The sequence below is a fragment of the Sus scrofa genome, chromosome 14, assembly GCF_054392235.1.
Source record: "Sus scrofa isolate SSC_HxYL_T2T_F1_AM1 chromosome 14, Sscrofa_HxYL_maternal_Yorkshire_Landrace_v2.0, whole genome shotgun sequence".
Taxonomy (NCBI): Eukaryota; Metazoa; Chordata; class Mammalia; order Artiodactyla; family Suidae; genus Sus; species Sus scrofa.
In genome coordinates, this window is record NC_139396.1 from 133,818,132 (window position 1) to 133,837,679 (window position 19,548).

At 43.1% G+C, this 19,548-nt stretch overlaps 1 protein-coding gene and 1 long non-coding RNA gene across 3 annotated transcripts in view; both read right to left on the reverse strand.

Moving 5' to 3' along the window:
* Nucleotides 1-11,211: 11,211 nt before the first annotated feature.
* Nucleotides 11,212-15,089, reverse strand: LOC146397017 (uncharacterized). Its single transcript, XR_014826759.1, has 2 exons — nucleotides 14,984-15,089; nucleotides 11,212-13,507 (listed from the first exon to the last, which is right to left on the reverse strand). It is a non-coding gene; the product is annotated as an uncharacterized LOC146397017 (long non-coding RNA).
* Nucleotide 15,090: 1 nt separating this feature from the next.
* The window catches only part of LOC100739741 (cytochrome P450 2C23-like), a 28,315-nt gene continuing 23,857 nt past the window's right edge, over nucleotides 15,091-19,548 (reverse strand). For both annotated transcript variants that reach the window (XM_084995161.1, XM_084995160.1), the window contains 2 exons: nucleotides 16,986-17,127; nucleotides 15,091-15,710 (listed from right to left, as the gene is read on the reverse strand). In XM_084995161.1, the coding sequence (XP_084851287.1) occupies nucleotides 15,529-15,710; nucleotides 16,986-17,127 (324 nt within the window). In that variant the 3' untranslated portion in view covers nucleotides 15,091-15,528. The remainder of the gene's footprint in view (nucleotides 15,711-16,985; nucleotides 17,128-19,548) is intronic.

Below are 19,548 nucleotides of genomic sequence, written 5' to 3' on the forward strand. Positions count from 1 at the left end.
GGGAATCTCCATATGCCACGGGAGCAGCCCTAGAAAAGGCAAAAAGACAAAAAAAAAAAAAAAAAAGTTAAAGATCTACTCTCTTAGCAACTTTCAAGTATATAACACACTACTGTTAACTATAGATACCATCTGTACATAAGATCCCCAGAACCTGTTCACCTTATAGTTGGGAGCTTGTACATCTCATTCCACCCCAGCCCGGGCCCCAGCCAATGACCATTTTACTCTGCTTCCAGAGTATGGCTTTTGTAGATTCCACATATAAGTGAGATTATATAGTATTGGCCTTTTTATGTCTGGCTTATTTCACTTAGCATATGCAGAGGGATACAATTTTTTTTTTTTTTTGTCTTTTTGCCTTTTCTAGTAGGAAACCCTACTCTTTTTTTTTGCTATTTCTTGGGCCGCTCCCATGGCATATGGAGGTTCCCAGGCTAGGGGTCTAATTAGAGCTGTAGCCGCCGGCCTATGCCAGAGCCACAGCAACTCGGGATCCGAGCCTCATCTGCAACCTACACCACAGCTAATGGCAACGCTGGATCCTTAACCCACTGAGCAAGGGCAGGGACCGAACCCGCAACCTCATGGTTCCTAGTCGCATTCATTAACCACTGAGCCACAATGGGAATTCCAGAGGGATACAATTTTAAATGCAAGTTTGACTCCCTCTTAAGCATTTGACCTTAAGTAATTAACTTCTACAATCTCAGCTTCTTTCTATAGAAGATGGAGAAAAAACAGCTATTTCCTCATGAGTTGTGCAGATCAAACAAGATAATGTAGGTAAGGCCTTTTGCACAGTGTCTGGTACACAGTAAGTGCTTAATAAACACTAGTAGTATTAATAGTAGCAGCAGCAGCATTAAGCATCTATCTGCTTTGTGCTAGAGACCAGGCCAGGTGATCGGGATACAATTCATTCACTCAACAACAATGAGTAAAGCCTTACTTGTATTATTATTATTTATGATATAGAATAAAACCAACAAATTTCCATGACCATGTGGTGCTCACAAGCACTGTATTCAGGGAAGAGCAATGGATGTAATGAACCACACTGGCCATTGAGCAAGCTGTCACCTAACCTAGTTCTGGAGGATCCGGGAGGGCTTGCTGGAGGATATGTGGGCACTGAATCAGATCCCAGAGTCCTGCTTCCTCCTGTGGTAGGGGTAATCACGGCGCCCATAGGTGTTTGCCTCCTAATCCCTGGAGCCCATGAATATGTTGTGTTACTCAGCAAGAGAGAATGAAGTTTGCAAATGGAATTAAGGTTGCTGATCAGTTGATTTTGAGATGGAGAGATTGTCCGGGTGGGCCAGAGTGATCACAAGTGTCCTTACAAGTGAAAGAGGAAGGCAGGAGGGTCAGAGTCAGAGAGATAAGATGTGAGAAAAGCTCAGTGGGCCATCGATGGCTTTGAAGGTGGAGAAAGAGGCCAGGAGCCAAGGAGTGCAAGTAGCCTCTAAAACAGCAAAAGCCTAGGAAACACATTCTTCCCTAGAGCTTCCAGAAAAGGATGCAGCCTTGCCAATCCTGGCTTTTAGTCCAATGAGACGCATTTCAGACGTCTGCCCTCCAAAACTGTAAGATAACAAACGGGTTAAGCCACAAACTTGGTGGTACTTTTTGCCCACAGTAGGAAGTGAATACACCCCTTGGGCGGGTGCTCTTGGCCAGACCACTTGTCTGACATCCTCCCAGGGTCTTGACTCAAATCTTGGGAAGTCAGACCTGCACATCCTTGTTTAGGCATATGAACCAAACTTCCCAACCCACAACTTCAGTTATCTTAGTTTTAAATTTTCTCTTTAGGAGTTCCCTTTGGCTCAGTGGTAATGAATCCGATTAGGATCCATGAGGACATGGGTTCGATCCCTGGCCTCACTCAGTGGGTTAAGGATCCTGTGGTGCTGTGTCTGTGGTGTAGGCTGGCCGCTGCAGCTCTGATTGGACCCCTAGGCTGGGAACTTCCATATGCTGAAGGTGCAGCCCTAAAAAAGCAAAAAAAAAAAATTTTTTTTTAAATCTTTCTATCTTCCATCAACGGCTCTGAGCTTCTGCAGAATAGTCTCAATGTAATTTAAGCCTGCTTAAGAAATTATTAGTTGACTAGACTTATAAATGAGCCCAAGAATCCAGCTCAATTCAAGTCAGCAGTGACTCTGAGAGCAATTTGGGTTTTAAGGGTTAGGCCAGTGCAGGGCAAAAGGAACCTGGCTGAGTGTGGAGAGTAAGGAAATTGAGGACAGATCTTCCAGTTCTTTGTCTGGAATGTTCTTCTCTCAGCTCATCTTCTACTTCTAACATTACCCAGTGCTCAACTACACATGGAGACCTTAGCCCAGTATCTCATCTAAAGAGGCCTCTCCTGGTTATGCTCAGTCTTATCTCCTATTTATTTCAATCAGAGTATTTGACTTGGTAATTATCTCATTCATTCATTTACTTGTTTATTGTCTACTGGCTGCCTCTCCCAATAGAAGAGAAACAGTGAAGGCCAAGCGTAACTTATCTCACTGTTCACCACTAAATCCTAGTACAATGTGCTGGGTAAATTTTAAAATGAAGGAGGTAACATATGAACTGAGATCTGAGCGAGTAGATGGTAACCAGATAAAACCGAGGGAAGAGTGTGTGTTTAGGGAGAAGTTTGAGAGGGAAGTGCTCATTGATTCCTCTGTGTCACCCTGACGCTGCTGGAGTCTGCTGGGGGCTGTTCTTAAATTCCTTCTCTTTCCCTGCACTTGATCCCAAATGATCTCATCCACACGTCTCACTATAAACTGATGACTCAAATTTATGTCTCTTGGGAGTTCCTGTCATGGCGCAGTGGTTAACGAATCCGACTAGGAACCATGAGGTTGCGGGTTCGATCCCTGCCCTTGCTCAGTGGGTTAACGATCCGGCGTTGCCATGAGCTGTGGTGTAGGTTGCAGATGCAGCTCGGATCCTGCATTGCTGTGGCTCTGGTGTAGGCCGGTGGCTACAGCTCCGATTCAACCCCTAGCCTGGGAACCTCCATATGCCGCGGGAGCAGCCCAAGAAATAGCAACAACAACAACAACAACAACAAAAAAAAGACAAAAGAAAAAAAAAATTTACGTCTCTTGCTTCTATTTCTCTGAACCCCAAAACTGTATTTCCAGCGGCCTACCCCACACCTCTGTGAGGATTTCTAACAGGCACTTGTGCCTAAGGTCACCATCCCCCTCCAGTCCCTGGAACCAGAACAGAGCCTTTCAGATACACAGTGTCCACAAATGGCACCAAATGACAACAGGTCAACTGGATGAGGAGAAACTGACTCTGTCCCCTTCACTCCCTATTCTCCTTGCCCTGCTTAATAGCTCTTCAAAGCACTCACTACCGTCTAACATATTGTATATTTAATTGTCTGTTTATTGTCGTCTCTCCCTATGAAGACACAGGTGACTTGTGTGCAGAGAACTGATCTCTTATTTTTTGATGTCTCTCCAGCAACTAGACGGGGGCCTGGCATGTATGAAGTTCCCACTAAATACTCGTGGCGTGAATGGCTGAACAAGTAACTGATTTAATCCACATAAAACCCATCTGACCTTCACCTCAATTTTTCTTGAGAGATCATTATATCCCACTTACATATATGAGGACTCCTAAAATTAAATGATTTTCCCAGCTCATGCAACTTACAGTTGGAAAGTCTAGAGATTAAATTAGCCTCCTGACTCCAAAGCCTGGTGCTTTTTAGGACACTGAAATGCCTCCCTCACATGGGCCTGGTTACATTGTGGAAACTGCCACCAATCTAGCTTCCCGTTCTTAAGGGTACCTGAAAAATCATTCTTTTAAAAAACAACTTTATATGCTTATGTAAAAATGAAATATTTTTGCTATAAAAACACAGAAAAGTACAAGGAGAAAGATGAGATACTGCTCCCATAACCCCATCAGCTTGGAATAACCACTGTTATCAATCAGTGACTATCTTATTGTGATGGCTCTTAAAATCTGTTCCTTCCCTTTGCAGTTTCCCCAGTTGGCAAATATTACCATGATTGATCCAATTTCTTAGGCCAAAACCGAGGACTCATTCACAATCTCTCTCTTTATCTCACTCCCCATATCAGCAGTTATACAGACTGCTTTTAAAATATGTCTGGGAGTTCCTGTCGTGGCTCAGTGGTTAACGAATCCGACGAGGAACGATGAGGTTGCGGGTTTGATCCCTGGCCTTGCTCAGTGGGTTAAGGATCCAGCGTTGCCATTAGCTGTGGTGTAGGTTGCAGATGAGGCTCGGATCCCATGTTGCTGTGGCTCTGGCATAGGCCGGCGGCTATAGCTCTGATTGGACCCCTAGCCTGGGAACCTCCATATGCCGCGGGAGCAGCTCAAGAAATGGCAAAAAGACAAAAAAAAAAAAAAAAAAAAAAAAATATGTCTGGAAACTGACTGTTTCTCTCACCTGATCACTGTCATCTTAGTCCAGCAGGTGACCATCTATTTCTTGCTTGGATAGTGACAGAGCCTCATCATACATTTCTTGTTTGGATAATGACAATAGTCTCCTTGAATATTCTCTCTGTTTCTGTTTTTTGTTTGTTTGTTTTTTTTCCCTATCGCTTTTATTCCCTCTCAGTAGTCAGAGTGTTTTAAAAACATAAATCAAATTACTTTCTTTTTTTTTCTTTTTATGGTCATACCTGCAGCACATGGATGTTCCCAGGCTAGGGGTTAAATTGGAGCTACAGCTGAGTCCTACAGCATAGCCACAGCAACACCGCATCTGTGACCTACTCTGCAACTTGCAGCAACACTGGATCCTTAACCCACTGAGTGAAGCCAGGGGTCAAACCTGCATCCTCATGGACACTGTCCTAACCCAGTGAGCCAAAACAGGAACTCTTCAAATTACTTTCTGACTCAAAATATGTCAGTGATTTCCTGTACTTAAAAATTCTTACAATGGTGGCTCAGCGGTTAACAAATCTGACTAGCATTCATGACGAAGGTTCGATCCCTGGCTTCACCGTAAGCTGTGGTATAGGTCACAGATGAGGCTTGGATCCTGAATTGCTGTGGCTGTGGTGTAGTCTGGCAGCTGTAACTCTGATTCAACCCCTAGCCTGGGAGCCTCCACATTGCCACCGGTGCTTCCCTAAAAAGCAAAAAACAAACCACAAAACATTCTTACAATGGTATAAAGGCCCAGTAATCAACAGTCACAAAATCTTTTTTATTTCTTGAACTTATCAATCCTATCATTCTTGCTATTTTCCCCTGCCTTGAATGCTTAAATCGTTGCATGACTTTTCTCTTTATATAATTTAAGTCCACAATCAAATACTACCATCTTCGAGGGGCTGGTCCTGATCTTCCCACCTAAACTAGTCCCTGGATGCTACCTCCAGCCCCAGCAAAGCAGGATCTGAGCCGCGTCTGCAACCTACACCACAGCTCATGGCAACACCAGATCCTTAACCCACTGAGCAAGGCCAGGGATGGAACCTGTGTCCTCATGGATGCTAGTTAGGTTCGATAACTGCTGAGCCATGATGGGAACTCCAACCTCTTATCGTTCTTTATTCCTTTATTTGATTATTCTTCATAATACTTATCATTATCTAAGGACAAACTCAATAATTATTTGTTTCTTTTTAAGTTTTGGTCTGTATTCACAACTAAAATGTAAGTTGCATAAAGGCAAGGATTACTGTCTTTTTTTTTTTCACTACTTTGTACTCAATGCTTAAAATAATGTTTAACATATACTAGATGCTCACTAAATGTTGTTTTTTGTTGTTGTTTGTTTGTTTGTTTTTTTGTCTTTTTGCCTTTTCTTGAGCCGCTCCCACGGCATATGGAGGTTCCCAGGCTAGGGGTCTAATTGGAGCTATGGCTGCCAGCCTACGCCAGAGCTACAGCAACTTGGGATCCGAGCCACGTCTGCGACCTACACCACAGCTCATGCCAACGTCAGATCCTTAACCCACTGAGCAAGGCCAGGGATCAAACCCGAAACTTCATGGTTCCTAGTCGGATTCGTTAACCACTGCGCCACGACGGGAACTCCTCACTAAATGTTAAAGAATGAATTTTCAGAGAGAGGAACACATTTTACAAAAAAGAGATCATAGTTTTTATGCTTTTAAAAATAAAAATTACTATATTGAACATATACTTAACAGAAGAAAAAGAAATAAAGCTGAAGGCCAGGGATTGAACCCACATCTTCTTGGATACCAGTCAGATTCTTACCGCTAAACAACAGGAACTCCTGAACTAAGTTTTGTTTACTTGTTAAAACCCTGTCACAAAATCAAAAGTGTCAGTGTCTCTTATAAAAAGCCATGTACTCCTGGCATTCCAAGGCTATACTGAGCTCACTGTAATGCTTTTTTCTTTTCTTTTTCTTCCTAAACTCTTCCTTTTGCAACATCCCTGCTATTTTGCTTTCCTGAAGGGTTTTCTCTATATTCTCTGATTTTCCTGGGTGTCCCCTGTCCCCAACACCTATATCCTTCAGGATTAGATGGAAAATGCCAAATGATTGGAGCTTTACTTCTTTCTTACATAAATGGAGTTTTGAAGTAAGTGGCTCAAGACCAGCATTATGCTCATCAAATGGCCCAGGCTCCTTCTAGCCTGCTGTTCTACTTGTCTCAGCACACACTTACCTTACTGTCCAGGCAGATGTTCCAGCCATCAGGAAGGTTAGCATTCTTCCTTTCAAAGCTAACTTCCCATCCTCACACCATGCTGAATAAATGGCGTGTGCTAGATACATAGTCAGCAATAACAAGAAACAAAGTACTGATCCATGCTGAGACATGGATGAACCTTGAACACATGCTCAAGGAGGGAAACCTCAGTCACCAAAAAAACACATATTGTATAATTCCATTTATATGGGGTATATGCATTATGTCTCAATAAAGCTGCTTAGAAAATAAAAACAAAAGCAAACTTCCCAGTTTTATACATGGCTCCCACTTACATCTCATAGGCTAGAAGGCAGTCACATGGTCAGGCCCACACGCAAGGGAAGCTGACAAATACAGTCTTTATCCCAGCCAGCCAGCCAGCCAGGTACTCACCTAAAATGCAGAGGTTCTGGTACAGCACAGGGAACTATATTCAATACCTTATAATAACCTATAATGGAAAAGAATCTGAAAAAGCATATATACATCTATTTGAATCACTTTGCTGTACACCTGAAACTAACACAGCATTGTAAATCGATTATATTTTTGGTGCACCGGAGACATACAGAAGCTCCAGGGCCAGGGATCCAACTCATGCCACAGATCAAGCCACGACAGTGACAATGTGAGGTCTTTAACCCACCAAAGGTTAAATTCTATCAATCATACTTCAATTTTTAAAAAATCAGGTTTTCTTATATCAAGAGCGAGGACAGCTATTTCAGAACATTGACCATCTCTGACCCATCCTTAGTCAGACCTTTGATCTTGTTCAACTACTCACACAGGATCACTGAATACACTTCTCAGGAATATGGCATTTAATTTTAGGTAAATTGGCCTCTTTCCCAGAGTCTGTACAGCGATGTGTTGGCTCTGCATTCTCATATACTTTAGGTCGAGATTCTCTTGTCTGGAGGCCATTCTTCGTAGTTTTGTCACTTTTTCTTTGTTAATCAAGGTGACGTTTCCTTTTTATCTTTTGCCCTTTTATTTTGCTTTCAGGTGGTTTCAAGAGGGATTCGAAATGCCCTTTTCCCATTCCCTTTACCTGGAATTTGCCAGAAGAAATATTCTCGAATACACTTGTCTCTAATAGCAGCCCTTCTGGGATTTCCTCTGCTTTTTGGATGGAGCCTGACCTCTGGGTCTGGATGTCCACGGTCCTCTATAAATGGGCTGCGAGCCACTTCCTCCAAAACCCCGCCCCCAACACACTCATTGTCTGCTCCAGTCTTGTCTCACTTGTCAGTAACAGTTTTGTATAAACTGGAGAGTGCTGTACCTTCTCAGTTGTATTTATTATTTTCCGTATTGCCTTTCCCCTTTGTGGGTTCCTGGGGGCCCTTGGGTGAAGCTCATTAAATCTAGATGCCGCCTGCTTCCCCCAGAGCAGGTCTTCTTTGGAAACAGCACCCTCTGTTGCCCAAGTCGAAAACAGCCTAAATTCTCCCTCTCCTCTCCCGCTTTTACTCACCCTGGAGGCTTTCTCAGTTCTTTACCTTGGCTTCTTGCTTCTCAGCACACCGCCGCTGTCTGGTTCTGAGTTCCATCACCCCTGCCTGGACCAGCCCTGCTGCCTGGAGCACACCCCTCACTCCACACTCCTATCGCAGCAGCCCCCACGCTCTACCTTCAACGCAACCGCAGCGTCTCAGGTTCGCTCTTCCCTCCCAGCCTTCAGACCCTTTATTGGTTTTCCATTCCCTCTGTTAATTGCAAACTCCTGTCCCAGGCAGCCAGGGCTTCCAGGACCTGCCATCATTGTCTTTCCGGTGTTAGATCACCTCTCTTCCCCAGTACCTTTCCTTCCTTGTGCGGTGCCAAAAAAAAAAAAAAAAAAAAAAAAAAAAAAAAAAAAAAAGTGCAGTCTTTTAAAAGCCTCTGCATGTTTCTCCTCTAATTTTTAAAAGTTACGGTCAAATACGCCAACATCAATAAGTTTTTAAACAACTCCCCCAACTGAAAGCTAGCTGACTCCTATTTGTGTTTCAAAACCAAGTGGAGGCATCTTTTTCTATAAAACTTTCCTATCATTTAACTTCCAGCCTGAATTCAATTGTGCATACTGCTCTACAGGCATGTTGTCGTTTTTGGTATATTTGTTTCTCTTCCATGATTAACACATAAGACCAGTGAAAATACCTTGTTTCTGGATGTCTAGTTCTCAGCCGATGCTGGTTATTAACAGGTATAAATAAATATTGAAAGCAATGACAAAAAGTGAACTATCTTCTCTGCATTTGCGTGTTGTTGACCTTGCCTCAGGGTAGGAAATGACTAACTGGAACTCCAGAAACCCAGGCTCTTCCACATGCCCCCATGGACCCTGCTTCCAAAAGGCCAGTCGTTGGGTCAGTGACATGTTGATTCAGATTGCCCTCTAGCCCATGGAAAGCATGTATGGCATGGACTCTGAATCCCTTCTGTGTACCCCTATTGCCTAACTTGTCAGTAGCCTGTGCCTGTGTCACCCTCCTTCCTGGGAATACAGAGGTTCTTTCTGAGTTTGAAAAAACGAATGCAATGTGTGTTTACTGAAGTGACATCATTTTAGGTGTGAGGGCATCAGGGTATTCGGCAAAAGGTTAACCAGAAAAGGGGAGCCTCCTTCCAACAAGTGATCTGGTCATCTGGGATGAAGGGACTAATAGACGTCGGATTCTGGGCAGGCTCTTAACTGATTGCACATTTTCATGTCTCTGAAACTGAAATGTTCTTTTTTTTTTTTTTTCTTTTTTGCTTTTTTCTTTTTTGTTTTTTAGGGCCGCACTCACAGCATATGGAGGTTCCCAGTCTAGGGGTCAAATCGGAGCTACAGCTGCCAGCCTACGCCACCACCACAGCAACGCCGAGCCGCATCTGCAACCTACACCTCAGCTCACGGCAAGGCTGAATCCTTGACCCACGGAGCCAGACCAGGGATCAAACCCGCAAGCTCGTGGTTTCTAGTAGGCTTTGTTTCCGCTGCGCCACAACAGGAGCTCCTGAAATGTATCTTAAAGCAGGCAGCATCTTAGACTCGGAGAAATATGATATTACAATAAGAAGTATAAGAGAAAACCAACATTATTTATATCAGAGAAATATGACAAACACTGACTTAATAGTAACTAAGCCTGGAATACCACATATTAAAGTAGGAAACAGTGGGGGAAGGCCATGAATGACTTACAGAGCTGAAACCTTGAATTTGCATTGACTGTGGTAGAATTTTCAATGACCTGACAGTAAAAGCCATCTTTTATGAGCCCCTCTTAATTGCCAGGGAACATACATACCCCATCATCCACACTCAGCCTCCTAACCTGGAAGGAAGTTGTTGTTAATTCCATCTTTTAGATGAAGATCAGAGAAAGTCTGGACCTGCCCAAGGCCACACAGCTAGAAAATGTCAGGTATGATCAGAGGTTACTGATTCCATTTATTTTGTTGCTTTTTAGGGCTGCACTTGCGGCATATGGAAGTCCCCGGGCTAGGGGTCGATTCGGAGCTGTAGCTGCCAGCCTACACCACAGCCACAACAAAGGGGGAGCCAAGCTGAGTGTGCAACCTACGCCACAGCTCACCGCAAGCCGGATCCTCAACCCACTGAGCGAGGCCAGGGATCGAACCCGTGCCTCATGGATGCTAGTCAGGTTCATTACTGCCGAGCCACGATGGGAACTCCCAGATGTGATCAGATTGTAAAACCTATTGGCTTTATTTTATTCTGTACTCTTTCGGAAGCAAGCACTGACCCTCAAGACAAAGCTAATTGTTATCGAAGACCAAAAATGTTTTCAGTTTGAGCAACTAGGTCATCACTGAAGAAACCTCTTCTTTCTGCCTTGGAAACTAATGGAGTCAGTAAACAGGAGAGTCTTGAGTAAGCTTCCTGGGCCCCGAGAATGGAAATTCATGGGGGTTATTTCATCCCAAGTGACCATAGAGTTGAGTTCTGCTTCACTGAAAATTAAGAGCACCAGAACGGACTATTCACTGTACTGTAACATCTTGTACTGATTACATAAAGGCCTTTGTAAAGACTTAAACTTTGCTATCACTAAGGCCAAAGGTATTTTGCCCTAAATCTTTCTGGCTGGGATTTTAAATTGGTAGAAATACCTCCTATTTAAGACAGGACCTATGCATGAACTTGAATTCATTTCTCCTGCCTCTTCCTCCAATAACATTAGCCTCAGTTGAGCCTCGGTTTGCCAAGCTCCCTTGAAAACTCAAGATTGCCTTGCTGACGCCCCATAAGCGGTCCAGTCCCCTCTAGTTCTGGCTGTGCCTGATACTAGGATGTCCCCCTTTCCCTTAAGGGCCTGTTTCAAGTTCCATCCTGCTGATGTCCTCGCTCACCTTGACCTGGGACATTGCCTGGAAGCTGAGTTTTGACTGTTGCCTGCCCTGAGGCAGGGTTTAGAAGATACCTGAGGTGTACAGTACTTACTAGTCATCATGCTTCTATTTTTTCAGGATAATGTGGGCTAAGTATTGATGCTGTTACACTTTGATGCTTGTCTATATATTCCTTTTTTCCCCCAAAAAAGTGCAGCTTTATTGAGATATAATGTACATACTCTAAAATTTACCAACTTAAGTATACAGTTCGGTAGTTTTTAGAAAATATAGAACGGTGCAGTTGTCATTGCAATCTAATTTCAGAATGTTTTCGTCATCCTCCCAGAAAACCCCATGTCCATTTGCAGTCATTTTCCAGTCTTAAGCAACCATTACTCTATTTTCTGCCTCTATGGATTTACCTGTTCTGGACATTTCATATAACTGGAGTCGCATAGTATGTAGTCTTTTGTGTCGGGCTGCTTTCGAGGTTCATTTGTGTTGTAACGGGTACCAGTCTTCATTCCCTTTTTATGGCCAGAAAATATTCCACCGTATGGACATAACACCTTTTGTTTATGCATTCATCAGTTGATGGACACTTGGGTTGTGTCCACTTCTTAATTATTAGGAATAATGCTGTGAACATTCTTGCATAAGTTTTGGTGTGGACCTCGGTGAAGGCGCTGGGTTGTATAGTCAGCACATATTTAAACTTTTAAGAAGCGGCAAGACTATTTTCCAAAGTGGCTCCACCATGTTACATTCACACCAGAAAGGTAAGAGGATTCTAACTTCACCACTTGTTGTTTGTTTGTTTGTTTGTTTGTTTGTTTGCAGTAACCATGGCATGCCGAAGTTCCCAGGCCGGGGATCCAACCCACACCATAACCGTGACGATGCTGAATCCTTAACCTCTAGGCCAGCAAGGAACTCACCGACTTCACCATTCTTGAAAGCACCTGTTACTGTGTTTTTATTTTACCTTACTGGTAGTTGTGAAGTGATGTGGCCCTGTGGTTCTGCTTTGCATTTCTCTGGTGACTAATGATACTGAATCTTTTCATGTGTTTATTGGCCATTTGCATATCTTCTTTGGAGAAACGCTCAGTCAAATCCTTTGTCCATTTTTTAAATTGAGTAGTCTCTTTATGCTGGGTTATATGAAACTCTTTCTCACCTGACTTTCTTCATATAGGAGGTGCCCACCATGCCCACAGCCCAAAGCTAGGTGTTGTTCTCTTGGGCAGAACCCCTTTAAGATCTGGCTCTGCCATTGGCTGACATCTCATCTCTAGGAAACACCCACACATCCTTTGATCGTTGGACTTCTGGGAGTAGAGGTCATTCCAAAATGGCTATTCCAAAGCAGCTCTTGTCTCTCAAAGACTTGTCCGGGTATACCGCAGACCTCAGTACATTGTGCTACCCACATCCTAGGAACACTTGTCAAACCCAAAGCCCGTCTTGTTCAGTTTGCCATGAGGAGGAAGCATCCTCCTTCCATTCCTCTTGGTGAGACGAGGGAAACACCCAACATTCTGACTACTCACTCCGCTCCTAAGAAACTGTCTCTCAACTTCAATCTTAGGATAATTTATAGGAGAATGAGGGGCTAAGGGTTGTAGAAGCTACCTTTGGAGCAACTATTTTTAGCAAACTATCTGTGCGGCAGGCAACTCCCGACGTGTGCTCTAGCACCTTGCCTTGGGAGATGGTCATCTTTGGTACCTACTGCTTGGGTGCCCCAGCTGAGGTGAAGACACAGGGTTCCATTTTAACGCACTATTACACATCTGTAGAGAATGTTTTTGCCTTAACGCAACATCAGCTCAATCAGTCTCCATAACCACTCTGAGACTGGGTATTGTGATCTCCACTTGATGAAGGAAGAAATCAAGTTTGGGAACTATTAAAGGGCTTGCCCAAAGTGATATCTCTTCAGCTTCACCTCAGCAGAGTCCATGTGGACAGTAGGTCGGCAATCCAAATGGCTCCCAGCCAGTGGGGATAATTAAATGATTGAGCTGACCCCATGCAGCTTAGTCTCTGAAGGGACATGCAAAGGAAAAGAATAGTGTAGCCACCAAAAGTAATTAAAAGAGAATGCCACTGTTTATTTCTCGCTTCCGAAGAACGTTAAGCCACAGCCATACCTCGATTCTCTTCTCTTTCCTTCGCAATTCCCTCGCTCTCAGCAGTGTCCCTAGAATTTCTCACTTCTCTGCTCCCTGTCTCCCCAGAGTCACCAAATGAAACCAAAGTCTCGGCACCATCGTCACCCTCTTCCCTTATCTTATCCTCTTTGCGTTTCTATCTTGGCGTTTAACCTCACCTTCCAAACTAACATTTCCTCTTCTCTCTGGTTGCTCTTCATTCTGCTAATTCTGCATCCCAAGCCAGGGAACCTGGTTGGCAGATTCAAAACTTCTCAGAACGCATGGAAGGAGGAGAATCCGGGTGACAAAAGGCAAAATTCCCATTAGCTAGAAAGGAGTGTGAGGGTGGGAAGGAGGCAGAGACAATCACACGTTAGCAAATCACATGACCATTTGGATCCAAAACTTTACAGCTGCCAAATCCCGACCTGTCTGACTCAAATACCTCAGCTCTACTATTTTGTGTGGTAAAGTAAATGGCATAAGACTTACCATTTTCCCTATTTTCAGGTGGACCCTTCAGTGGCATTCAGCACATTCACATTGTGGTGAAGTAGCACCGTCATCCACCCACCTGGAATTTTCTCATCATCCCCGACAAAACCTCCATATCCATCAAATACTAATTCCCCACTTTTTCCTTGCCCCCTCCCCCACCAAGCACCATTTTACGTTCTGTCTCTATGGGTCTGACTATTCCAGGTACTTCATTCAAGTGGAATCAGACAATATTGGTCCTTTTGTGACTGGCTTCTTTATTTCACTGGGCATAATGTCTTCAGGGTTTATCCGCGTTGTAGCGTGTGTTAAACTATGTGTCCTCCCTTTGAATAATATTCTATTGTATGTATATATCAAGTCTTGTTTGTCCATTCATCCGTTGATGGGCATTTGGGTTGTTTCTAGCCTGTGGCTATTGTGAAGAATGCTGCTAAGAATACGGGTGTGCAGATATCTGCTGGAGTCCCTGCTTTGAGTTCTTCTGGGTATATGCCCAGAAACTCAGATCTGCCTTTTTGTTTGTTTTTTGTTTTTAAGTTTTGCAGCCACCCTGTGGCATATGGAAGTTCCCAGGCTAGGGGTTGAATCAAAGCGGCAGCTGCTGGCCTATGCTGCAGCCATGGCAACACCAGATGCAAGCTGCTTCTGGGACCTACACCGAAGCTTGCACCAACACCGGATTCTTAGCCCACTGAGCAAGGCCAGGGATCCAACCCAAATCCTCATGTCAGGTTCTTAACCCGCTGAGCCACAACAGGAACGCCTTGGCTCTGCTTTTAAAGCTTCTTTGCCTCCCAGGGCCCAGAGGCTGGTCTGCGTGCTGGCATTTGAGCCATCCTTCTGTAGCAGCTGCTGCTCACAGCACTCCACTGGGCCACTGCTGGGCAGTTGTAGCCATTCTCTTCTGAGTCTTTGGTCTCTTGGCAATAGTCAGTCTTTTTTTGCAACCTGCCCTCTTGCTCTCCGACCCCCAAGCCCCAGCCCTCACCATTTTCTGAAGATTCAGCTACGCATGTCTGAATCCTAGCTATGGACAGGGTTTGACTTCTTTGTGTAAGTCACTGGCTGCAAATAGGTAGGGTGGGACACGGAAAGACTTGTGATGGGGCTTATCATTTAAGCTGTTGACTCTAGTCTAACGACAGAGTGCCCAGAGCTCAAGGAAAAGGGAGTTTCTGGGGGGAGGGGCCGCCCGGTGGCATCTAGAGTTCCCAGGCCAGGGAGTCACAATTGTGACCTATGCCACAGCTGCAGAACCGCTGGATATTTATTTAACCCCCTGTGCCGGGCCAGGGATCAAACCTGTGAAGCAGAGCTCCAGAGATGGCGCCGATCCCGTTGCATCACAGCAGGAACGCCACAAAGGGGGTCTTAAGACTTGAAATAAAGTCAGATACACAAAGAAGATCTATTGTGGGAAAAAAGGATTTATTTTGTCACGTGGCAGAAATCATGCATTTTCGAGTGAAAAGAGGAAAACCATTGCACATGGGCGATTATATTAATTTCTCTATTTTGAAAAACTATAGCAAATCAGCATATCTCCAAAGTCACAGAAAGAGTGAAGGCTGCATTATTTGCTGATTGCCTGATAAAGGCCTTCGGCTAGACCACAGTTGCTAAAGTACTCTCTAGGGTATAAGTATACTGCTTGACCCTTGGAACTTTCAGGACGCTGTTCCTTTTTGTCAAGAGATTTGTAGACTTAAACAAATGTCCGTCAGAGTTTAATGATTAGTGTTTCTGTCCCAGGCAATATCTAAAATGCAGAGAGAGACAATTTGGGTAGGAGGAGTGAGAGGAAAAAGCAATTACTTTGATTTCAATTGGTAAAAGAAGATCTTCCTTTATCTAGGGATGAGGCACAGCTTGAAGGGTGGTGGCAAGTTGAAAAGCCCAACCGAAATGGGTTTGGTCTCTAGGTCCTTTGGCTCCTTCAGGGGCTTCAGGACAAAGTGTTGCAGAATGGTGGTGAAGAACAGGAAGAGCTCCATGCGAGCCAGGCTCTCTCCAGCACAGGCCCGTTTCCCTGGAACGAGGAGACAGTTCCATTAGCTTGCTCCAAATTCAAATGCCATAGCTCATATTCAAATGCAATACACTCCTAAACGCTGCTGAAAATACGGATCAGAGAAGACACTGCTCAGAAACCACTGGCGGACAATGAGTTGGTAGTTTTTCTAGAGGGATATTTGTCAATACATCTCAAGAACCTCCGAGGAAATTTTCACTCTTTAATTCAGTACTTCTCCTTCTGGGGATTTGTCTGCAGGAAGCAGCAATTCCCCTATGAGGGTGTCACTTGCATTGCTATTTACGGCCCTGACGAGTTAGATGAAAACTAGACATCTGTCTATGTCGGACTGATTAAATAAATGAAACCTAAATATGATTGACGAAAATTATTTATTACCACAGGCTGTCTTTTATCACAACGCACTAAGTTAAGTAAAAGCAGGGTATCACACCAGATTTTATTTAAAAAAAAATATATATATATGTTATGTATACCTACCCAATCATTTGAAGTATTTACAGCATAATATTAACAGTGATTCTCTCTGTAGGATAAAGTTGCAAATAACTTTTCTTTCTCTTTTTTTTTTGCTTTTCTGCATTTTCCATCTTTTCTATTGAACACTTGCTATGCTTGTAATTAGACACAAAACATATTAATTGCTACTTCTGAAAATACGAATCAGATGATTGACTAGGTTGACAAAGAAAAAGAATGTGTAGTGACCAATCCCAAATTGCCTTTCTGCCTTTATGGGAAATAGCAACTGGGAGCCAAGCAGTCTTGCAAAGATGTAAGGGTAGGTGGGGCTCTGGATTTCAGAGGGGAAAAAAGAAGGTTTCGTGGCCACGGTCTCTTTGAGGGCCTCTGGCTCTAAGAACCAGGAGATTAATCAGGGTTAATAATTTTAAAAGACGAAAGAAACCGGTTCATTTTGTTTTGGAAAAGTCAATATCCCAAATGAGCAACAAGCAAGAGTTTGCAAAATCAGGTCCCCTCGTCATCTGATAATGTGTGACATCTGAACTGAGCCGATTTGCTTTGGTTTCTGTAAAAACGGGCATTACACTCAATTACCAAAAACCAAAACGGTCCCTGGAAGACTTACCTGACCCTACTGGTGTACAAACTTAAAGGGCTCCATACCGATTTGAGTGCTACAACAGATTGATTTGACTGGCTTTGCTATCATCAGTGGATTACGCAGTTATGCCACGCATTCGGTGAAGCTAAAAGTTGTCCAAAATGTGCGCATGCATGGTCTGGATGGGGCCTAACCGTATTTACCAATGGAGAAAGGCACGAAGTATTCCGTTTTCCTGAAGCTGCCATCTTTATCCAAAAAGTGGCCTGGGTCAAACTTCTCTGGATTGGGAAACTCCTTGCAATCGTGTAAGACTGAAGACAGTAGCGGCAATACAGTAGTGCCCTGGAACCGAGAAATGGAGAATGGAGTGCCATGTTTCATGCTTATCTTCCGTTCATAAAAAGTCTAACACTCTTAACTGTAGTAGATTAAATAGGACCAAGCACTCGCAAGCTTGCCTGGTGAGGACTGTATTGTGTGATGGCTCTTTTACACACACCATTATATGTTATCCTTTATCGGGTAGTAAGACGGTTCTCCGTGGGAAGAGAAATGGTCGGTGTGCAATGATCAACTGGTAAAAAACGAAGGTTTGCAACCCATGTTGTCTCTCCAAGTGCTTTGCTGGAACTGCTGCCTCAAATTGGAAGAGCTCACTTTTCACAGTTTTTTCCTTTGTGAATTCAGGTGTGAATGGAAGAAAATGAGATACCGAGCCTTGTAAGCTACAAAATCTGTTGGCTCATAGTCCACTTCCTTCACTTGTAAGATGGAGTGGGGCTTTCCTCCAGCCTACAATAGACTTTCTTCTTTCCCCTGCTAGATTTTGTGAGGTTTAAGTGACCATATAATAAGGATAACTACCATTTATATTGGACACTTCCCATTTACCCGATACTATGTTTAGTTGTTTATACATATCATTTAATTCTCACTTCAGTGATAATCAGTAGGCTCTATTTTGGGGGGTGGGGGGGACTCACATTGTATAAAGGTGGAAACTAAGAATCAGAGAGAAAAAATAGCTTTTTTTTTTTTTTTTTTTTTGCTGCACCGCAGAGGGATCAAACCCATGCCACAGCAGTGACAATGCTGGATACTACTGAGCCGCCAGGGAACTCCTAGAAATAACTTAATGTGAGGTTATAATTTTAGCCAGTGGCATGATTAGAAGTTGACCCAAGTTTTATCTGATCATAAAGCACCCTGTGTAAGTGAAAGCTTCCTCTCTCCATTTTTACTTCATTTTGTATTTCCTGAAACATTATTTCACAACTATCGATGTAGTTAATACATGCCCTTGGTATAAAATACAAAAAAAAAAAAACAAAAAAATCTACAAAAGTACAAAGTCAAAATAAATCTGTTTCTTTTTCCTAAACTCAAGTCCCCTGGTTTCACTCTTAATGTAATCACTGCTACCAGTTTATGATATACCCTTTGGAGATTGCATATAGACTTTTTTTTTTTTAAAGCTACGCACATAATTCCCACCTTTCCCACACAAACTGGAGCATTCTGCCGTGTTCGATAGCTTGCTTAGTGTTCCACTTTTCATTTTTTTAAATTTAATTTAATTTTATTTTTTTGTCTTTTTGCCTTTTCTTGAGCCGCTCCCGTGGCATGTGGAGATTCCCAGGCTAGGGGTCCAATCGGAGCTGTAGCCACCGGCCTACGCCACAGCCACAGCAACTCGGGATCCGAGCCGCGTCTGCGACCTACACCACAGCTCACGGCAACGCCGGATCCTTAACCCACTGAGCAAGGGCAGGGATCGAACCTGCAGCCTCATGGTTCCTAGTCAGATACGTAACCACTGCGCCACGACAGGAACTCCAGTGTTCCACTTTTTAAATAAAGGAATTTTTAAATCCTTTCAAGATGGATATTCAGCACAAATATTGCTGCAATGAATATTATGTTGGGGAAAATATACACAAAGGATAAATTCCTAGTAGTGAAACTGCTTTTCAAATTGTTATGCATGTTTTGAATTTTCACAGAAATTGCAACAATGTCTTTCATGGAACTTACACCAGTTTTACTACTAGCAAAAACATATGCTTTTTTTTTTATATATCTTGCCAACATATAAGTAAAACATGTTACTCCATAAATTTCATTTTCAATATATTTGTGTGTGTGTGTGTGTGTGTGTGTGTGTCTCTGTTTTTTCTGGCTGTACCTGCAGCATGTGGAAGTTCCCAGGCCAGGGACTGAACCCACACCTCAGAAGCAACCTGAGCTGATGCAGTCAGATTCTTAACCCAATGAGCCACTGCATGAACTCCTATATTTTTACACATTTAAAAACCATTTGTAATTACTCTTTACTCAAATTTTAATTTTGTCTCCCATGCATTTTATCTGTTGGTTTGGGTTTTTGTTTTTTTTTTTTATGCTGATTGCAAGAGTTCAATTTATTTTCCAGTAGTTAGTCCTTTGTTCTCATGAACTAGGAAATATTTCCCCTCAGTTTGTCATCTGCCTTTTGACTTCTTCTTTCTCCTAGGTAAATTTTTCTTACATGCACATAACCAAAGGTACCCAATTTTAAATGTATAGCCCTTTTATTCCTCTTTTCTTTGATTAATATGAGAAAGCTTTTCGTCACTCTGAAATCCCCGCCCCCGAAATTATGGCTTTTATCCCTTGCACTTTTACAGTTCAGTATTCTATGTGTACGTATTTGAGCCATCAAAGAATAAATTTTCATATAAGGTTTGAGGTAGGGATTTTTTATTCTATACTTATTTTTTTCAA